We start from the raw sequence: 22,485 nt of genomic DNA, 5'->3' as shown, positions 1-22,485 counted from the left end.
AAACAAACTCGTCCGCGCCATCCATTCCGTTTGTTTCCAGAATCGCCCCCCCGTAACCGTCATGGGAAAATAAGGATGCCACACGTGTGAGTGTGTGTATGTGTGTGGGAGCGGGGAGTAGTTGCAAAAGCATGCGAGTAAAGCAATAAAAGTGCGGTTTCGTGGTTTTGGTTGCATTCCAATTCCGGTGGGAAACCCTGCATGAGGAAAACTGAGGCACGAGATAACATTTTGTATTTTGTTTTTTTTTGTTGTAATTCCAAAATGCTCCACACCACACTTGACACGGCGCAGTGGCAGTAAATTGTTCGAATTCCTGACATATTTCCACCCACAACCCATTCCAAAACCGTGCGCATTGGGCATGGGAGGGAATAAAAGTTGCGAGGGTTTTTTTTATTTGTTGTCCCGTCGGACATCTCGCGCGGTTCGCCAGCATGCTTTGAAGACGATCCATCACGCGTCATATCTTTTGTGGGACCATAATTTACACCACCGGCGCGTAGAGGTGGCCACATTTCCTGCTAGCGGAAGCTGCCCTGTGACGCTGACGCGTAAACGATGTTTTTCGTGCCGTTCCGCGCAGAAAACTTAAATTGCGGTGCCATAAAGTGGAATGAATCGGAACAAATTTATGGAATAATTGTACCGATCTTGCCACTACCACGCGGACAGCCGGCGGCCATTTATGTGCGTCTTGTGGAATGGGGGTTTATTTCGGTGGTTTGACGTGTCCTTAGCACCGTTCTAGCGATTATTTACGGTCCTGTTTCGTGGGAATTCGGCAGCGCGCGGTTGTGTTTGCGCAACGATTAGGACTGGGTAAACAATTGGTCCGATGACTCACGGAAGAGTGCTTCCCAAATGGGAGGATTACTTGCAAAAAAAACACACACACACACACAATAGGCCTCCAGAAGACAGATGGTTGCATTCGCTTCTGACCAGCCGCTGACCAATCGATCGCGCTCGAGTCCCGCAACGTTGCCACCGGGAAGGAAATGCCCCCAAAAAAAAGAAAACACAACATAATTCACGGCGGTGCAGGATGACGCACTTGTGTGTCAGGTGGTTTGGCCACAAATCTACCACTCCACGCCGCTCCAGCAAAGCCAGCACAACCACCGATCAAACGATCCATGCGATAAGGACGCACTCGGAGATACACTCTTCAAGGAGATACCTCAGGTGTGTGTGTGTTGGGGGCAAAAGCCCACACTATTGCCGGGAACCGGGAAAAAGGTCTTCGGACCGGCTAGTACCCAAGCAAGCCAAAAACGATTGCGAAGCGTCGAAACTGCACCTGATTTCCCGACCATCTCAGTGCGATCGGTCCCAACCCCTGGCAAAGGCCCTCATCCATCTTCCCTCAGCACGGTTCGGATTTTTATTTCCCATAGACACCTCATTTCACGGTACATTCTTGCCGTATCCGGTTACGCGCTTCACACATGTGGTCGCGTCCGTTTGGCGAGGAAGCAGTTAGGGCGAACCAAAGCCCCGTTGAGCGGCGCAGGGCAGCAATAATCGGTTTTGCTGATTCATTGCGCTTAAGAACGTTCTGTGAGTGTTGCGTGTTGGTTGGGAGCATTGCTTCTTGGCGCTTGCCTGCTTGTCCTACGACACACCCGGTCGCGATCGCGTACCTATCGGGTCGGGTTTACTGTTGAACTTCACATTCCAAAACCCGCGGACGAATGTTGCTGAAAGCGCAACGCTTGAGACACGGCAACAATCAACCACTTCGCAGGCAGCTAAGGTCCAACGGCTGGGCAAACATTCGGGCAAGATCTTCGCCACCGTTACCGGAGGGTTGCATGCAAAGGGAATGCTCGGTGCGTTGCCACTTGACGCTGAGCTGCAACACAACATCTCGCCACCCGTTAGTGGTGTTAATTATCTGTTGGCTCTGCCAAGATTACGGCAAGCGCGTCCCAAGAACCCTAATGGCCAAGAATTTCTCTTCAATCAATTCCGAAACGCTTTGCATATTCTTCTACCTTGCGTTGCAGAGTTCCGGATATAGATGTTTGCCTACAGTCTGAAGATTTACATAAAGAGAACACAAACTGCTGCATTCTTCAATGTTCCAGCAGGAAGGACAAATGTTTGTTCCCATTACTCTAGAGATGACTCCTCATTTTCTAAAAAAACCGGCTCCTAATATAGCGACAATGACACTGTCCAGCCGACAAAGAGGCTAATGAGCCGCCCAGTGTTGCATTAATTAAAAATAATTGATGACGCTTTTCGTACGCAAAATTCTTTCATCTCCCACTAGTGCCCGAAACGCACATCAAACGATCGGCAAAGGTGGTCTCGGACCTGGGACGACCTCTCGCTTCCCTGCAAAACATATCGATATGGTTCGCGCAATCACTGCTTGATTGATAGCGTTCGGTGCGGAGCTGTTTGCCGCCCCAGCGTAAAACGCAAAGCAAAGGACCCGTCCCACCGCCTGATGTAGGTTATGTTGCGTGACTACTTGTTTTGGGGCTGTTTGGTCACGCACGCAGTGAAGGAACGCTATCAAAAACCCCTCGTCACCTTGAGTTAAACACACACACATCACAGAAAACACCGAACTGCAGGCCAATCTTATCTTATCATGCTGGTGGACAGTAGGGGTTTTTTTTCTGGCCGACCACCGTACTTGTCTGGCAGATGGTAAGCGTCAGGGTGGGGTGCGGGGAAGTTGCCCCACAAAAGGGTACGAATAATGATCCAGGGGAGAAAAAAAAAACCAACCTGGACCTGCAGACCTGCAGAAGTAGAGTAGATATTACAGCATCTTCTATTTCCGTCAACATGAGGTCACTGCCACGACTAAACTCGCAACACGCTACAGCCACCCTTCCAACGCAAAAAGCACTCACACACACACACACGCTGGAAGATGGTGTTGCGATGATGAGCATGATAAAAGAACACACAGACACGCATACGGCAGATAGGAAGGAAGTTCCAGGCCGGAGAAGTTCCTCGGCAGCTCCGGTCTGCCTCACCCGGGGTTCTTTGCTGGCCCACCGCCCGTAGCATGTCTTGTAAATAGCGCCTGTGTCAAAAGAGCACGATAACCATCAAACCCTGTTGTGTTGGGTTGTGCGCTAGAGTCTGCAAAGGGGGGTGTAAACCGCACCTCCCACCGTGTCCACTAGCTGGTGCAATGGAGTTAATATTTTTCAATTATGATTATTAGCAGAACCGGGTTGTACCGTTAGGGTTAGGTGGGGGTGAGGGGGGAGTGGGGGTTGCATAAAAGGGTGCCATGCGTACCGAATGCCGCCAGGGCGGAGAATGGCAAGGCGATCGGTTGGCGCACCGGGGACAAGCCGGATAACATGCGAGCGAACGAAGGGAGCTAAACTGGGCAAACACACTGTTAAGTAGTAGCCACTTCCTATATATATATGAGAGGCACGATCGGTCGATCGGTCGCTCTGGGCGAGATGGTAATAACCAACAATCTGTTTTGCATAGACGGAGGTGTTCCTACGCCAATTAAGCTTTATTAGAGCGTATGTTCCTCTGTTTTTTCCCTCTCTCCCACAGACCCAGAGCAGCAGCACTGTTAAGAGGCCGCACGGTAGGTGCGCTGGATGTGGAATATTACAAAGATTTCCTTACAAAACCAACCGAATGCAGTCCGGTGGCAGTGTAGGCAAGAAGTAGATTAATATCTATCAGCGCACATGAGGTTTGAAGGGTGTGTCGCAGTCGGCACCAGCAGACAGTGCGGACCCTTCTGCCTGGTGATTAATTTAAATGCTAATTAAACTACGCCTCAGCAAGGCGGGTGTGAACTTTGGACCAGCTCATCAATCGAAAACCCCAAACGAGGGTTAGCGGATACATTTCGGAAGTGAACCAAACCGATGCGTCGCAAGACTGGGGTCGCGTACCCTTGAGAAGGGGCTCGCTAAGAGCGACGGGGCAATGGCACCGTGCGGGTGATTTAGAAATGACCCATGCTTTATGAGATTCTTCTGCCAAAGGGAGACAGTGGTGCTACACGTGCCAACTTGCTCGTCTGCTCCTTGAAGAGCCACTCACGCTGCAGCGAACCCAACGTTGCCCAACACGTGAGCCACACGGCGTACGGCCCTTCTCGAACTCGAACCAACACGTGAACGAACGTGAAGGTCCTCGGGAGATTGCACACCGCCTAGACAACCCGCGTGGAAAAATGTTTGTGACCGGGTGAGATGCTTGTACAAACAACTTCTCCATGAAGTAAGATCCTTGTTTTTTTTTGGCTATTGTTTCACAAAAACAAAAAACCTTCAACAAAAACCAAAAAAAAAAATCGAACCCACCAATGCCCACATCCAAAGCTGGCGGTTCTGCTTGGTGAACGGTTTTAATTATGTTTCATCACGATCCATTCCAACCACGATGCGGCAAGTGTTTCGAGAAATGCAAGAACGAATCCGAAAGGATCGACACCGTCAAACGACGATGACGATGGTCAGTTGTGGGGGGGGAGGGAGGTGGTTTGTTGCTGTTCCGTTCGATTTGCTAGCGAACGGTGTGCGGTGGAGCGATCACCCGATCGATCGGTCGTTTGCAAGACGTGTGAAAACACTTGCCAACAACTTCGGTGCACCGGGTGCGTTCATGCCCGGACGTTCCTCCAAATGATGGGTTTTCCGGTTGCCCGTTTTCGCGTGACTTCGCACTGTTGAGGGGAGGGGGTTCCGTTACTGGGGCGGCAAGGGGTAAGTGAATAAAGCACCGGATTGTGCTGTCCGGCCGGTGCAGTTGTTGCACACGGGAAAGTGTCCGTTTCGTGGAGGAGGCTTGATGTGTGTTTTTAGTTTCCACAGCAATACAATGCCCTTCAAGGGCTTTTGGACAGCTTGATGCTATAAATGTCCGTACTTGACACATTCGAGAGCGTGTACTGTTGGAAACGGCAAAACCCCAAACACCCCACGCCATCTAAAATCAAGATGTTTATGGCACGATTAAATGTATATTATCCAATCAGAGAGCGGAGTCGTGGAGTAGCCACCACTGCAGAATGCAGCGCAACCTGCCGCGACAGGTGTGTTTGTAGCTCTCTAGATTTATATATAGCACCGAAGCCCCCCAAAAGGTATCGTTGATTGTTTTACAAGAAAAAAGCCCTCTTCAGGTGTCAAGCTGTTTGTTCCTGTCATTGATCCCTAAAATTGATCCTCCTCCCCCCTCCCGTTAAACAGTGTGCAAAGGTCTTTGCGAGTACTATTGCGTCTCAAGATGTCCATGGCTCACATGTCCGAGATGACCAAGACCAGCAGATCTTTCGAGTGTGTGACCTTCCATGAAGCCCGCTAACGTCGTACATTGTCCGTTCGCATTCCAGCTGCCAACTGGATGGCGTTCGTGTGCGGGAGAAGAAGCCTCCCAAGTGTTTGCCCACTTGCGAGGAAAGCGAACGATTCGAGCGATACTTACTTGATGTAGTAGATGCGTCCGTCCTGTGTTTTGGCCTGCTCCCAGCCGGGCGGCAGCTCGCCAAAGTTGGCGTGCAGGTTCGACACATCGTACGAGCGACCCCGGCTGTGCAGATGCTGTATGGCCGCCTTCGACAGTGCCGCCTGCTGCAGGACGGCCGCCCCGAGACTGCTGGCATCGTTCTGGGCGGCCGCTGCCGCCGCGGCCGCCGCCTGCGCTGCCGCCGCCGCCGACTTGCTACCGCCGGCCCCGGCACTGTTGCCCGCACCGCCGCCACTGTTGCCACCGCCGCCGCCCCCACCGCCCGCCCCGTTGCCACCGGCGGCGGCGGCGGCGGCTGCAGCGGCTGCGGCCGCCGCTACCACACCGCCGCCCAGCCCGCCCAACCCGACCGGGATCTTCCCGAGCGAGGCCGGGCTGCTGTGGGCGCGGCTGTGATGGATCGGCAAACCGTTCGGACCGGTCGCGACACCGGTCACACCGCCGAGTATGGTCGTACCGGAGCCGAACGCCGAGTCGGCCGAGTTTTCGCGCGAGTGCGACACCGACGGCGATTTGGAGCCGGACGACGGTGGCATGAAGAACGACTCCGGCAGCTTGCGCATGCGGTACGGGATCTGTAGCGGGAGCTTATTGCTGAGCGTCTTGTCGAACAGCTCGTTCAGCTTATCGTTCGAATCTTTGTCGACCAGTATGATCAGGTTCTTCTTCTTGTTCGCACCGGTTGATTCGTTCTCGTCGCTGGCATTATTTGCTGCACCGGCGGCCACTGCAGCCGCTGCATTGCCGTTCCCACCGGCAGCACCACCGTTGAACGCCATGTTGTTTTGTTTGTTTGTGTGTGTGTTTTTTTTTAATACGCACTTACGGGATATTCCCCGGTTTCTTCTAACAACACAATTTTCTATCTTCTTTCTGCCTCGCACACACACACACTCACATGCATACGCGCGTGTGTTGAGGTGGGAAGCGCGGTTCGCGCTTAAGTCAGCAGTCAGAGCCCAACCCTTCAAAAGCCCAGCTTGATCTCGGGCTCGCGATTCAGGTTTTCACTGGGGTTTTTGTTGTTGTTGTGAGCGAGAGCGCACGATCGCTGCGATGATCTCGTTCGCTCGTATGCACCACCGTTTTGTTAGAATCTTGCTCACTAGGCACAGCTGCTGGGTACGGGGCGCGCCCTTTCGCGGCCACTGTGTGTGAGTATTTGGTGCTGATGCTGGAGCCGATGCTCGGTTACGGGCTAGCAATAAAGAGCGTGCCGTGAAGGGGGGGGGGGGAGGGAGGTGAAGTTTTCGCAGGCGCCCTTCGCGGAATGTTTTTTATTCACCCGTCGGGGGTTTCGCTTTATTTTCCGCGTATGATCACTTCTTGTTTTCAATTCTTTCAGCCTTTTTCTGCACACTTTTCACGCACACACGAACGCACACACACCCACACCCGGTTGTATACAAACACTAGCGAGATGGGCGAATGACTTCGGTGCACAACTTTCTTTGTATCCGTAGGGTTAATCACTTCACCGGAGCAACAATCTTGGCCCGCACCATTCACCTTATTCTTGGTGGACGCCAACAGCTAGCGCTCGTCTAACAGCGGTCGGTTCAAACATCAAGCCCTTACATGCAGCGCTACGTTTTTTTTTTTCTGCACGTGACGACGGTTTTGGGTCACTATTCTGGGAGATGAAAATAAAAATTAAATGTTGATTATACGAAGTGGTGGTTAGTGCGAAACTGTGAACTTCTTTAAAACTGATCTGTAAATTTTGCTTTGGATAGCGGGGGTAGTACACTTCGGAGTTAGTTTGTTCTTCCTTCCACAGAGGCCACGCTAACGGTTCAGTGACAAACGGTAACGCTTCCCGCTGCACTCCGTATCGGGCAAAGGTGTTTGATCACCTCCCCTACTCCCACTAGCCTAGGTTCGGTTATCCACAGTGCACGAGCGTCGAACTCGCTTAAAAACACCGCGCAAAGTTCGTAGTGACACGTTTGCACTTAGCAGTTAAAGCGGTATGCGCAAAAGAAAAACCGACTGTTCGCGTTTCGAGACAGGAAGTTTCGCACGGTACGCAATAGACACGAAATAGACACACACACACACACGCGCGCGCACGAGCATATACAGCCCGAACCGTTTCCGGGGTTGAGTTTTCCCAAATCTAGCACTAAAAAACCCAGCCAGTGGAAACGAGATTGACAAGACACCTTTTGTTGCGCGAATGCTATCGTTCGAACACCAACTGAAAACGCATCCCAACACCGTACGGTACCCGTGCAACAACCCTTCGCTGATCCAGCCAGTCAAAGATGAGGAGTGATCTCGAGATCGGTACACTCTCAGGGCTGCGTACCGCGAACGAATAAAATCTGCTCCCCAAAATGCTCAATCTTCGTTTTATTCGTTTCTCGTTCCGTCCGACTCGCTCTTGCTTGCTCACACGCGTTGATTCGCTCCCGTTTGGTGCTGCGAGTGCGTCCGCTACTTTTTTCAACACACGGACGTATCGCGTACTAACTACCACCATGGAGCGATGCGAGAGGCGCCAAACAATACTACTACCATCAACTACGCCACCGCCGTTGGTACAGCCACATCCAAATCTGTGCTGTGCCCGTGTTGGAGCAGGCTACGTAAACGCATTAATACGCTCCCTCCATTGCTTCTTCCACTCAAGCAGAGCGAGAGCGTCGGTGAGAGCGGGAGAGCGAGCGTGCGCGAGAGTGAACCCGTAATGGAGAGCGAATACATGTGTGCGTTCATTGCGCGAAATGCGTGCACTTGCAAACGAAAGGGGTGGGTGGCTGTTACCCACAAGCACAGTTAAGTGAGAGAGTGGAAAAGGAGGGAGAGAGGGGGGAAAGAGGGTGCTGGCATGATTTTCTTCCACCCCATCACCACTACAAGCGCCCGGGCGACACTCCGTCAGGGGTAGGGTTCGTGTTTGCGTTCGTAAGGTGTTTGTGTGCGTACGGGTACGATCGATCAACTACCAATGCAACGCTTTAAGTAAACGACACAGATACGAACCCTTTCCGCACATCGGTGTAATCGGTTAGAATTGCGTCTCATCAGCGCAACACGTCAATCGTTTAATTTTTTTTTCCTGTTTTTGTTTCTTTCTCTCTCTCGAAATGTCGCTCTTTCTCTTTCGCTCACGCGCGTAAAACAAACCCATTCACAACGCTGGATTTGCACGCATCACCAATATATTTCTACAAACCTAAAAAAAACCTCATATAGAGAGAGAGAAAGAGAGGGAGAGAGAAAAGAGTGTTTTTTTTTTTTGGAATCCTTCGCCAAGTGCACTTGGATGTGTAAACGTCATTCGCGCACGCTGTGACGTTGATCATGCACCTATACGAACGGGAAGATCTTGTTCCAAGCGATGGCGGTAGGGTGTGCATGGGAGGGGTGCATGATTAATGGCGAATCAAACCCCCGAGTTTCAATCCGTTCCTGATCATTCTTTCCTTCGTTTCTTCTCTCTGTCTTACTCTCTCGCTCTCTCTGTCTAACTTTTCTTCTTGATTCGTTTAATATCCTTCACGCGTCACTGTTTACTGTTCTTAACAATTTTTTTTATACACTTTTATCCTTCTATCAATAATTCTTTTTGTTTCCCTCCCGTTTTGGATTTAATCACACACTCCGTTCTGATTATGATCACACATACACATGCAGCGATACGTCTCAACACACACTTGTTCTACCATGGTTCTGTCTCACTCGTTCGCAACGCATTCGCCAGCATACCAGATTTGTCTGGTATAGAAATGTGTTTTTTTTACTCTGGCGATGTAGTTTCTTTTCTGACATTAGCTTTATTATGCTCTTTCCTTTCCACTTGCCACCTACACACACACACACATACACACACGCACACACTTGGGTGACCGCGCGCGCGCGCGCCGTTCACATCTCATCAGGTCACGAAGTCGGCTGCCGCCGAAACTCGCACTTGATCGACGCGTTGAGGAAAAAAAAGGGGGGGCGAGCGATCTTGCTTTGCGGGACCTTTAGGCGGTTGGGCACTGGCGACTCTTGCGAGTCGAAACAGCTTCTCCGACTCTTGCGTATTTTGACCACCTTCTCGTTGTGTTCCAACGTGCAAACCCACACACACGCACACTCAATTACAACATACCGTACGATCGCACCCCTTGTTGACGACTCTACACAAACAAACCGAACAATCTGGCTGCAATAAATGTTATGCTCGTTGGATACGTTGTTTGCGTATCCTAACCACACTGGAAAGTAATATTTGCAGTGTGCGAAACTTGTTAAAACTGGTAGATCACGAAAAAAAACACACACTTCTATGTCGCACGGGACAATCCGTTGCCCAACCCTCATCATCCTCGCCCAGAAACGAATGTGATCCTGAAGAAGGTGAAATGCCAGAACGTAGGCAGGTTTACGGCACTGTGTCGCCCGCTTTTGGGCGAATTTCTTGTCCCTGTCTGGCAGCACCCGAAGGGGTTTTGCTGTTTGGGCCTTACGCACCTTTTGCAGATCACACATCACAACACTTGCTTGCCTATGCTCGCTGTCTCGCTTCCGACTAGCACTCCGGCGTGAAACGCCACGGTGATCGATCCTTCACTCCATCTCCGTCTCATTCAACCGTTGCTCTTCGCGTGCTCTTTCGATCGGTTCCTCTTCTGCGTGCTTTTCTGTCACTGTTTCGACTTTTTGACTGCCTTGTTGACGTGGTTGTGTTTGTTTGCTTTTTGTTGGAGTTTTACTGATTTCGTCAGCATGCAACCGAATGCAACCCCAACGGCAGGGGTGTCTTTTCAACCCGAATAGCGACACATAATGTTAATCCATTTGAGGTTAGCACCGAAATTATGTATAAAAAAAAAACAATCACTTCATTTGTTCTGCTTTCTTTCTTATATCCCATTAATGGCAACGGAAGAAAACAAAAAACAAACACAGAAACGAATAAGATTCTCGCACGGCAGAAACACCACTTCAGTCGCCTGCGACCACACAAACACGAATGAAAACGCACAAAGATGGCTTTGGCGAGTGGAAAAGATCAAATCCCAGCATCCCACCCAACCACCCCACCCACCCTGGGATCGTATGCGCCACACATGCGTTGACCCTGCCACTCAATGGTTCCAGATTCGTGCTGCAGCACTGTTCTTCTCTGTCGCGATATGATCAGCACGTTTGGGGGAAAAAAAACCATACGAACTCTTCCACTTCCAAATCACTTCCAGAACCTGCTGGAAAAGTTGTACATCCGTTTTCAACGAGGATCGGTTTTGGGGCACACTTAATCAACAACCGGAATCCTTCGAGACAGCACGGCGTACGCAATCGAACATGCTGCGAAGGCTTTCGGAACACGAGTGACGGGATGCTACAGGGGTCCGTGAGCCTGTTTTCTACGTCACCCCTGTGTGTGAGTGCCCACCCACCGCTCGGTGGCAGCACTACTTTTACCGGGAACACAGTTTCAGCTAGACGAACCTGTTGCATGCGCGGTGTTGCGCATGTGAGGTTTTGGTGCTTTAATGGATGGGCGGCGCAAGGATGCGGCAGGGTTCATGTTGACAAGGCGCGCACTCTAGCTTGTTCCTGGTGTGCGTGTGTGCATTCAAACCATACACAAATGACCCTGTGATTCAGGCTGTTCATGGAAGGTTGCGGGAATGAAGAAAATCCATGAAATGTAAGCTTTCTTTCCGATTTCTATGTGCACCATTCTTACCTACACACAGGTGCGACAGTGATTAAGCAGGGTTTTCCTTCCTTTTTTAATGTTAAGATCTCTTACTCTCTTTCTTTCTTTCTTTTCGCTGTAACTTTATATTCTGTTCTACTATATGCTGAGCAATTTGCTATGCTAGTCTCGCCATTGTGTTGTTTGCATGTATGTTACTTTACCTTCTGCTTTATAAGCATCTTAAAACACTGGAAATGTTATTTCTCTTTAGTAAACTTCCAATAAGTATAAGCTCTAGATAGAGTTCTACTAAACAAATTTACCGATATGATTGTTACTTATGTAAAATCAACATATTAATTTATGTTGTTATCGTGTTAAATAAATTTAAAACGAAAAAAAAACCAGACCACAAATCTTATCATCCACCGATGCGAAGAAAAGCATAAGTGTGCGTGCGATGGTTCAAATGTTTGCCTCGTCGAAATCGGTACTAAAATCACAGCTACATCACACAAAACCAGACAGGTAGGAAAACAGGTTATTTAGTTCCATGCCTTCTATTGCTCTTTTCTTCACACACAAAAAAAAGCACGGACATTTTATCTGGCTTCAGATGGAACCTTTGCGTTTTTTTTTTGTGTTGTGTTTTGTCCTGTTTCATATTCTTCCTTCTTCAATGGTTGATCGTTTCGTGCGATGTCTAAGGTGCTGCTTGATTCTTTCCCTTCGTCGATTCATGAGGTCCCTCTTGAGCTCGCAGACGATCGTCACTATCTACATCGACACTATCTAATTCTTGGTTGACCCGATGCGGCCGGAGTGTCTTCTTACTCTGGGAAGCATTTTATCATCAGCCATGATTGTCATCTTCATTTCACATCACGTTCTCGAATACACTTTCAACAGTTGTCCGGTCTGTGCTGCATCAGCGGGGAGCTCTGGAAACATTGGAAACACTCCAAATTTTGACTTTTTACCGAACGCTGATGTTTACATCTCATCATCCCTTATCATTAAGACTTATCCAGAACATACGACAAAAACTGCAGACAAAAATATAGTTGAATGTAGTTTATATTAGCGAATGAACAAATAAATGCGAGCTGAATAAACTGTTTGCTTAACAAATATGTCCACATCTAATAAGAGATTTGATTCCTAGCTAAACCTGACACGCCTTCGATCAGGAACAAAGCCAGAACGGCCATTAATTTCACCGTAACCATCATGGCTGGAACGAGGCGCCATCTAAATTCGTTCTCATTAGGAAGTCGACGGACGCTACCCTAAAGAACCGACCGGCGACAAGTGTTTTCGTTCTTGCGCTGTGCAGAAACACAATCTCTTGATCATAATCATTTGCGTGCATGTTTCCGTACTGTTTGCAGATCATTCGAAACGTGCTTAGAATGGGCAAAACGTTCCGTATGGTTATTTATGGAAACTAAAGTGCAAATGGCTGGGGTAGCTATCCTAAGAACGGACGAGCGACAAAGTTTGTCAACGATGGGCACAGGGCAACCGGCGAAGATGGCCCCAGCACAAGGCATTGACCTACAACGTGACCTATTTCGTAGATTTTGTTTGCCTTTTTATCGTAGTTACTTCATGCGAGATTTTCGGATTGACATGAAGATCCGTTAAATAATGTTACTGCAGCTGTAGCTCAGAATTGACCGTGTGTGTTGAAATGAAGCTATCATATTTAGTTTTAAAAACAAGTAAAAACCAAGTCGCTTGTCGAATAAATGTCCCTACTTGTTGTGTATTTTTATCGTTTTTTCTTTTTATATTTTACGAACCCATTGTTTTACCAAGAAAATTAGTTTTTTATTTTGCTATTTTTATGTAGTGTTTGTTCTTATGCTAACTAAAATCAATTTGCTATTAAATTGACGATTTCATAAAATACAATTATTTGAAACTTTCGTTAAGTTGCGGTGTTCTCGTTCCGAGCCGGATTGGAACGATTTGTTCGTCAAAACGTTTCATTCCGATCCGGAGTAAACGAACCATCGCTCATCACTAGTTCGTACCATCACTAGCTATTGTTTACATCGGCAAAGCGGTGTTTGGTTGCGCTTTGCAGAGTCGGTGTGTAAAAGATTATCTTTTTGGTATGCAATAGTATATTTGGACTGTAAAACTGTGTAAAAATGTCGGCTGAATTGCGAATTGTGAAGCTTTTCGAAGAGGTTTTGGTAAGAACACTTATGTTTGGTGCACTTTCATGTTGTTTGTTTGCGCTGGCGACACAACGAAGAACTTGCTGCTAACGGGGATGTACATTTTAGGAGGACAAAAACATTGTTCCCAGCTTCGATGAGGAAGAACAGCGCAAAAAGACTGAAGAGGGCTACAAGAAAATCGGCACACTGTTCGGTGCGATGACACCGGAAGTGAAGGAAGCATCCATCCGTAGCTACCTCGGCTACGTGGCTACCGTGAACCATCAGAACCGGGTGCACAACTACCTGCAGGTGATGAACCGTATGGTGGCTTTGAACATCATTCCGGCCAAACTGTTGTGCGATCAGCTAATGTGCTCGGATAAGCTGGTGTACAAGAATCCGTGCTTTTGGATCGAAGCGTTTCGACTGATCCGGAAAGTGATCGGCGGCGTGGATTACAAAGGTGTGCGAGAAATAATGAAGTGCTGCAAGGAGAAGGCTCTTTCATTTCCGGCTAATGTGAGCGTTAACATTTTACCACAACTGCTCGAGCTGATCGAACTGATCGAGCATATCTTCAACCGGAATGCGTGCCTGCTGCCGGCGTACTTTATCATCAATGAAATTAAGAAAACCGACTACCAGAACATGCACTGGCGAGTGTCGAATCTTACGGCGAACTTCATCGAGGAGTTTGTTTCCGTCGCCCAGATGCTGTCAATCATTGGGCACTCCTCCATGCTACCAATCGTGGAGCATTCGTCGTACGCGGATAATCTTATCATACCGTGGAAGCTGGATCCGGATACGCTGAAACTTGCGCTCCGGGGCAATCTACCGTACGATGAGGAACTGTTGCAACCACAGGCCCGTTTGTTACGGTTTGTACTGCAGCAGCCCTATTCGCGCGATATGGTATGCTCAATGCTAAACTTCCAGAAGCAGCAGAAACAAAAGTGTGCCGCGCTCGAGGAACAATTGGTTTGGTTGGTGCTGAACGCGATGGAATATTCGGAAAAGGAAGGAACGCAGGCTCAAAATACGGCCGGTACAACGATGAATGAGCATGATAACGATCAAAGTCACACGCAGTGGGTCTGGTTGCATCTGAGTTCGCAGCTGATCTACTTCGTACTGTTTCAGTTTGCAACCTTTCAGAATATCGTAAACGCGCTGCATGAAAAACTGGCCGTGCGCAATCTGCGTCGTGGCCGCGATCACCTGATGTGGGTGTTTTTGCAGTACATATCGGGCAGCATACAGAAGCACTCGATACTGAACTTTTTGCCGATACTGAAACTTTACGATATACTCTATCCGGAGAAGGAATCATTACCGGTACCGGACAACAGCAACCCGAACTGCACACATCAAATGGCACCGACGTGCATCTGGATTCATCTGATGAAACGTGCCCAGACGGAGAATTACAACATAAATCGCCCGATACCGATCGCACTGCGGTTGCACTTCGAGTATCTCCAGCATCTAGCAATGCCCAGCAACAATCCGACACTGTTTATGGGATCCGAGTATCGGTTCGCGTTGCTGTGCAATGCTTATTCTACCCAGACGGATTATTTCTCCCGTCCGATGCAAGCACTGATTGATACAATATTGGGCAACAGCAAAAACCCGCAGGCAAATATGGTTGGTGGTGGCGTTCAGTCGCTTCCAACTGCTCCATTGTCGATGCGCGTGCTGGACAGCTTGACCATACACAGCAAGATGTCGTTAATACACAGCATTGTGATGCATATGATCAAACAAGCACAAAACAAAAGCTCAATACCGAACGGGAACAACATGGCACCGGCTCTGGTGGAGACGTACTCGAGGTTGCTTGTGTACACCGAAATCGAGTCGCTTGGCATAAAGGGATTTTTGGGCCAATTGTTACCGCAGGTATTCAAATCGCAAGCCTGGGGCATACTTTACACACTGCTGGAGATGTTCTCCTATCGCATGCACCACATCCATTCGCACTATCGGGTGCAACTGTTGACTCATCTGCATTCATTGGCATCGGTACCGCACACGAATCAGATGCAGCTACACTCCTGGTAGGTATTGGATGCTCACGAATACGAAGAAAGGCTAATTCTTGTTTTTTTATCTATATTTTAGCGTTGAGTCGACGGCTCTTCGTTTGATCATTGGGTTAGGTTCGGTAGAAGTGCAGGCACAGCTGTCACGCTATCTGAGCGAACCGAAGCCCCCGGGCAATATCGTGTCTGCCGAAAGTGAAGAACTGAACCGAGCGCTCATACTGACGCTTGCCCGTTCGATGCACATCACCGGCACTGGAAACGATCCCCAATCGAGCGCTTGGTGTAAGGATCTTCTTCAGAATATAATGCTCAACACGCCCCATGCCTGGCCCCAGCATACACTGTACTGCTTTCCGCCGGTGCTGAACGAATTCTTCATGCAGCACAACATACCGAAGGAAAGCAAGCAGCTGCTGAAGAAAACGGTCGACGAAGAGTATCGCAACTGGGCATCAATGACGAACGAGAACGACATTATCGCTCACTTCGGCATGACGGTGAACCCTCCACTGTTCCTTTGTCTGGTGTTCAAAATGATCATCGAAACCGATGTAATCAGTCCGGTAGCATACAAGTGAGTAGAATGAAAGGAGAATGTTGTATTATGTCCTGTTACTTACTTTCTTTCAATTCGACAGAATTCTGGAACGCATCGGCGCCCGCGCTCTTTCGACTCATCTACGGAAGATGTGCGATTATTTGCTTTTCGAAGTGGCCAATTCGGGCGGTGGAGCGCACGTGAACAAATGCGTCGACACGATCAACGACATGATTTGGAAGTACAACATTGTAACGATCGATCGGCTGGTGCTGTGTCTGATACTGCGCACGCTTGATGGCAACGAGGCACAGGTTAGCTTCTACATCATACAACTGCTGTTGTTGAAAACAACCGAGTTCCGTAACCGGGTGCAGGAGTTCATTACGATCAACTCGCCGGAACACTGGAAGCAGAACAATTGGCACGAACGACATCTGGCATTTCACCAGAAGTTTCCGGAAAAGTTTGCTCCCGATGAATCCGTTTCACATCCAACGCTACCGGTGTACTTTGGGAACGTTTGCCTCCGGTTCCTGCCCGTGCTGGACATTATCGTGCACCGGTTCTTGGAGGTGCCGACACAGCTGAGCAAAACGCTCGACGTTATTCTCGATCATCTGGGATCGTTGTATAAATTTCACGATCGGCCCATCACCTACCTGTATAACACGTTGCACTATTATGAGCGTAAGCTTCGAGATCGCCCACAGTTGAAGAAACGCTTGGTAGGTTTCAATGCTCGTAAAGAAGGGTTCTGTAAGAGTACCAATATGTATGAATATGTTGCAGGTTTGTACAGTGGTGGGTTCGCTGAAGGATGTACGACCGGAGAATTGGGCCCTAACAGAAGCCTATCAAGCATACATGATGACGAAGGAGACGGACAATGTCAACTGGGTGCCGGAGTTGAGCTATTACATCAATCTTGTTCGTCGCATGCAAGACAGTAAGTATCCTGTTCTGGACAAACGATCTTTTCGTGTTTCTTAATTCCCAAACGTTTTTCTGCCCAAACAATAGCTATGGATGGGAAAAACATATTTTCCGGCACAGACTGGCGCTTCAATGAGTTCCCTAATCCTCCGGCCCACGCACTTTATGTAACGTGTGTAGAGCTACTCGGATTACCGGTGGGACCCAATGTGGTCGCGAACAGTATCATCGATGTGCTTGTCAAGGGATATACCGTGGTTCCGAACGCCGTGATACACAACTGGGCCAACACGATCGGTCTGATTATGGCAGCCCTGCCGGAAGCTTACTGGAGCGTTATTTACGAGCGCATGCAGGGTGCACTAAACTCGAAAGCCATGAAGGAATGGGTCTACCGACAGAGTCCGTTCGAAATGTTCAACTTTAAGATCGTGAAGGAATCGATGCTTGACCGGAGCTATGTAACGGTGCTGGCGATTGTGCACAGCATTTTCCATCACTTTGGAATTGGCCAGCTGGCCACTGTTACTGAGTGCGTGTGGAAAGATTCCATTTAGCTGTTCCGTATATAACATGAGGCATTTTCCCCCTTTTTTTCGTTGTAGTTCGATGAAGGAAAAATTGAAACCGCTGGTCCACACCGAGTATCAGCTAATCTATGTTTGCCACGTGGTTGGACCATTTCTGCACCGTCTAAGCATCGAACGTGTTCGCGCTGTCGCAGATATCACGCTTATGCTATACGAGCTGTTGGAACAGGTGGACAAAGCGCAGCCAACGCAACCGATACGTTATATGGATCCGATTTGCGATTTACTGTATCACATCAAGTACATGTTCGTTGGCGATACGATGAAAACGGAGCTGGAGGCTATCATTCGCCGTTTGCGGCCAGCACTGCAAATGCGTTTGCGGTTTATCACGCGTCTGAATGTCGAGGAAATTGGCGTCGATCAGAAGGCCGCAACCGCACAGGGCGTTGCAAACTCGGCAACGGGGGTAACCGCATCCGGTGCCGCTTCCGGTACGCCCGGTACAACCCAAGGAGTTGTAGCACCGGTACAGGGTGCAGCCGGGCCAGCTACTGGATCACAACAACCGACACAGGTGAGCGGAGTTGCGAATCCAAATGTTGCGTTACAGCAGCAACTGCAACAGCAGATGGGCCAGGGCATGCAATCGCATCATTAAATTTAGATTCGTAATTTCACCCTAAGCATGGCAAACATTGCAAACATTTCTACATATTATCATACAAAGTACGGACAAGTTCTACCATGCTAGAATATCATAAATATAAAAGGTCTATACTCTTGGCCATTATCGTACTAACGCCTTTATTATCCATGCTTAAAAAATGGAAAGAAATCCAATCTACCTGTTGCGCCGTTCAAACTTAACCATGATCGGATCTTTGGTGCGTAATATCATATCCGCCACGAAGACCACCTCTTCCCTCTTGGTGATCGGTAGCACGCGGAAATTCACCAGTATCGCTTTGAGTACCGTTTTGAGCTCCAGTATAGCAAACCGCTGGCCTATACAATTCCTTGGTCCTGCACTGAACGGAACGTACGCATACGGACTCCGTTCTGCAACATTTTCCGGCAGAAAGCGATCGGGATCGAAATGCTCCGGGTCGGGAAATACGGCCGGATCGCGGTGCAGATCGAATATGTGCACATTGAACAGGGTATCCTTCGGTACAAGCCGATCACCAAACATGGTGTCCTCGGAGACGTTGCGCGAAATGAAAGGAACCGGCGGATATAGACGCAGTGACTCCTTCAGCACCATATCCATGTACTTCAGCTCATTGTAGTCACGCTGCGTGAACTCCGCTCCATCCGCATCCGATCGCGAGGCGGCGATCTGTTGCAACTCCTCGTACAAACGCTGCTGTACTTCAGGGCTGTGTGCAAGCAGTAGCAGCGTGAAGATGATTGCCGCGGACGTCGTATCGTGCCCCTCAAACATGAACGTATCCACCTCCTCGCGAATGCCTTCCTCGTCGATCTGCTCCTTAGCCTCGGCGGCTAGCAACGTGTCTAGCATCGCGTACCGCTGTTTAAGGTTCGTATAGCTAAAATATGAGTAGAAGTATATGGTCTGTCACTTGATTTTGTTGGTTCCAGCTCTACTTACATATTTTCCTCCGAAAAATCTCCAATGTTTCGAATGTTTTGATGAAACTGCTCACGTCGTTGCTGTATGATCGACCGCGTGAACGCGTGCACCGGTTGTAGCAACTTGCTAAACTTGGCCTGCAGTCCGCTGAGCTTGTAGTTGAAGTCCTCAAACAACCAAGGATTCATAAGCCGCTGGAGCAGCATGGTACCAATTGCTTCTATTTTACCACGATACTCATTCGCCAGTGTCATCGAGTCCAGCTTAATGCCCATGGCCGTTTCTGGGTAGAAAAACAAAGTTTTTTTTTACATTTGTACACAAAAGGCAGCAACGCTTTCGATTTCTTACCGCAAATGGTATTAAGCGTAAACTTGGTAGCAATTGGCTGTAACGCCACTGGTGTACCCTTATCGGCATACTGTTCCAGCTGCGCAACCAGACCACGGCACTCCTCCTGGAACGTGATCAAGAAGCTGGGCAAAATGTTGAAATGGAACGCGGGCGTTAAAATACGCCGGCGGTGTTGCCACTTCGGGCCAGTGCTATTCAACAGTCCGATGCCGAGAAAACTGTGCAGCAGGGTGTAAATCATACCCTTGTCGATGAGTTTCGGACTCGACAGGAGCGGTTCGACGTCTTTCGCCTGTATTGCGTTTAGATTGAGCAAACCGCGTACCAAAATGCGGTAGGTGTCACCATACTTAGCGGCCCATCGTCTCGGTAGCTGGAACGTGCGCCGTTGATCGTTAAACAGTAGATTGTGAGCGTTACCGAGCAGGGGCAAGGCTTTAGGTCCGGGGAATTTCTTTCCGGCACGGTACGGTGTCGATAACTGGACGTGCAGTTCGAATAAAACGAGCAGTAGCACTACGAACAGTAAACCCACGGTCAAGATGTCCATCGCTTTCGGAGTGTGCAAATGAACTAAGCTGCTCCGAGCCTACCCTGAGTGGATGACTTGGGCAGAAAGATTTGAGCCGATCTTGGACTTTGGCGAGGGATGGGTGCGTTGAGTCGATTGATACGCGAGCATGACGAGTGCAAAATTGGTACGGCGGTGAACAACTGACCCCCAGGGTGGTAGGTGATGATTGAAGCAGAACCTTTTTGGCGATCCCCAGTGTGGTGCTGATAACCTCCTAGAAGTTACCCTTGATCGCGGATTCTTTTAGAGAGACTCGCCGGCATTTCTAAGCTTCCCATTTAAATATAAATAATTTTGTGTTGAATACGCCAAGCAGATAAGCTATATTTTTCGCGCACTCCTGAAAATAAACTAAAATTGGTGCAAAATGCATGAGTACTTCAGACTGCTTTGCAAGACAGTTCTACTGTTTGTCAACATGTTGATAACCAGCTTGCTCGCAGCTCTCCGCTACGTACAGATCTTCACGTGTTGGTTTGAGAGTTGATAGTGCGGCGACGGGCCGTTCTAGTTGTTCGTAAACAAACGGTATGATAACACCCACTGATCAGCACAGGCCGGTCCGCCGACGGTCTCACGCACTTCGCCTTTCGAAGCGAACCCTCAGTGGAGTAGACGCACGCAAGACCAGATCAGCGATAAAGCGTATTTCCGCACGCTTCGTAACGGGTAGAATGCGATAGCGCAGGGCCAGATAGGCGACAACGGTTTTGATTTCTAGCAGTGCATACTTCTGCCCAATGCAGTTCCGTTGACCCGCGCTAAATGGAACATAAGCGAACGGGTTGCGTTCGGCAATCCGTTCCGGCAGGAAGCGATCCGGATCGAATCGGTCCGGGTCGGGAAACTGTGCCGGATCACGATGCAGATCGAATATGTGCAGATTAGCGATGCAACCCTTGGGTATGGTGCGCCCGTCCGGCAAATGTATCTCCTCCGTCACGGCGCGCGAAATGAATGCTACCGGTGGCCACAGCCGAAGACACTCCTTGATGACGCGATCGAAAAACTTCAAAGTGTTTAAATCGTGCGCGGAGAAATGCCCATCGGTTGCAACCTTTTCCATGTGCAGCTGTAGCAGTTCCTGGTGCAGACGCTCTTGGATTTCCAGCTCCCACGACAGGGTGAGGAAGATGAAGACGAGCGCCGATGCGGTTGTGTCGTGGCCTTCAAACATGAACGTGTCTACCTCCTCCCGGATGCCGTCTGCGTCAATCAGTCCATGGGTTTCGGCCGTCAGCAGTGTGTCCAGCATGGCGTAGCGTTTCTTTCCACCGGATGCAGTGTTGTACAGCGAATGATCACCGTCCTGTGTGGATTCTTCCGTGCTAAGATCCTTTAGCTTTCCCTGCACGAAAAGTTCACGCCGTTGTGTGATGATGCCGGTCGTGAAGAGATACAGGGGTTTCAGCAAGCGTTGCATTTTTTGCGCGTATCCCAATAACCGGTACATCCAGTCCACATAGAGCCAGGGACGAACGGCACGATTAAGCAACATATCGCCGACCTTGTAGATACCTTCACGGTATTCCCGAGCGCTGTCCAAAGTGTCCAGCTTTACGCCCATGGATGTTTCTGTGCAAGAGACGGGATTGAGCGAGAGATCAGAGCAAGTTCTTCTTGGTGTGTCGGTACTTTGCACAACCATACCCACCACATATGGTGTTCAACGTTAGCTGAGACATTGCAGACTGTAGGTCCACCTCCACCCCTTCCAGACCCGTCTGCTGGGAGTCCACTTTGGCGGCAAGCTTTTCACTCTCCTCGCAGAACGTCCGATGGAATTCGTTCAGGATATGGAAGTGAAACGTTGGCGTAAGTATGCGTCTCCGCTGGAGCCACTTGGCGCCCGCACTGTTCAGCAGACCAATCCCAATGAACGGATGCAGGAACCGGTACAGAATGCTCTTGTCCGTGTTGCGTCCTCCGCTCATGAACGGTTCCGCTTCCTGCCAGCGTGTTATGTTCAGGGAAAAGAGATGACTGTTTAGCCACAGTTTGTACGTTCCCCCGTACCGATTGGTGAAGTAGCGGAATGCATCGAACGTTTTGGCTGCATCCAGTCCACGGGTGTAGTACATCGTACCGATCAGTGGCCACACCGGAGGTCCCGGAAATTGTCGAAAGGCAACATACGTCGAACCGCGCTTATCAATCACATCCCAAACTATCCAAAGCAACAGTACGACCAGCACAAGAATTACTGAAACAGGCTGTTCGGAAAGAACTACGCTCCAACCGGGGGCCATGTTGATTACTGAATGCAAAAATCGTGCCGACTAGGGCTTGCAGCAGGTTGATTGTTTGCGTGCAAGATGAAGGCGTAACCGATAAGAACTATGCACTTGCCGTTGAATGCCACTGATTCGAGCAAGATTTCACTCTGGCGCTGACGCTTAAAAGCCGTGTTTGTAAACTAACTATACCGTAGGTCAAGGAGTCTAAGCGTGGGAACTAGACAGCAATAGGAAGCCAAGAACGATCCCCGGAGATACTATTCGTAAGACGACGAAAACACTATTTTCTTTGGCAACAAAAAAATTGGACGGGAATGGTCCACGAATTGAAGAGAATTATTGTAGTAGTTTAATTAATCACAATAGCTT

At 49.2% G+C, this 22,485-nt stretch overlaps 4 protein-coding genes across 4 annotated transcripts in view; 1 reads left to right on the top strand and 3 right to left on the bottom strand.

Moving 5' to 3' along the window:
- Positions 1–6,260, bottom strand: part of LOC128715797 (transcriptional coactivator YAP1-A) — a 35,228-nt gene extending 28,968 nt beyond the window's left edge. The window contains exon 1 of the mRNA XM_053810714.1: positions 5,440–6,260. Coding sequence (XP_053666689.1) covers positions 5,440–6,260 — 821 coding nt within the window. The remainder of the gene's footprint in view (positions 1–5,439) is intronic.
- A 7,024-nt stretch (positions 6,261–13,284) lies between these two features.
- Positions 13,285–18,015, top strand: LOC128711726 (mediator of RNA polymerase II transcription subunit 23). The gene is made up of 7 exons (XM_053806611.1): positions 13,285–13,329; positions 13,423–15,362; positions 15,427–15,924; positions 15,989–16,616; positions 16,681–16,837; positions 16,912–17,356; positions 17,430–18,015. The coding sequence occupies exons 1-7, from the start codon at positions 13,285–13,287 to the stop codon at positions 18,013–18,015; spliced, it is 4,299 nt and encodes a 1,432-aa protein (XP_053662586.1).
- A 183-nt stretch (positions 18,016–18,198) lies between these two features.
- LOC128713330 (probable cytochrome P450 4ac1) lies at positions 18,199–19,879 on the bottom strand. Its single transcript, XM_053808189.1, has 3 exons — positions 19,303–19,879; positions 18,970–19,234; positions 18,199–18,907 (listed from the first exon to the last, which is right to left on the bottom strand). The coding sequence occupies exons 1-3, from the start codon at positions 19,853–19,855 to the stop codon at positions 18,199–18,201; spliced, it is 1,527 nt and encodes a 508-aa protein (XP_053664164.1). The 5' UTR covers positions 19,856–19,879.
- Positions 19,880–20,453: 574 nt separating this feature from the next.
- Positions 20,454–22,128, bottom strand: LOC128712950 (cytochrome P450 4C1-like). Its single transcript, XM_053807815.1, has 2 exons — positions 21,534–22,128; positions 20,454–21,454 (listed from the first exon to the last, which is right to left on the bottom strand). Exons 1-2 carry the CDS (start codon positions 22,126–22,128, stop codon positions 20,454–20,456), a joined length of 1,596 nt encoding a protein of 531 aa, XP_053663790.1.
- Positions 22,129–22,485: the final 357 nt, after the last annotated feature.

This window comes from Anopheles marshallii, chromosome 3, assembly GCF_943734725.1.
Source record: "Anopheles marshallii chromosome 3, idAnoMarsDA_429_01, whole genome shotgun sequence".
Lineage (NCBI taxonomy): Eukaryota > Metazoa > Arthropoda > Insecta > Diptera > Culicidae > Anopheles > Anopheles marshallii.
Note: the sequence above shows the minus strand (reverse complement) of the source record. Positions and strands in the feature narration are given on the sequence as shown.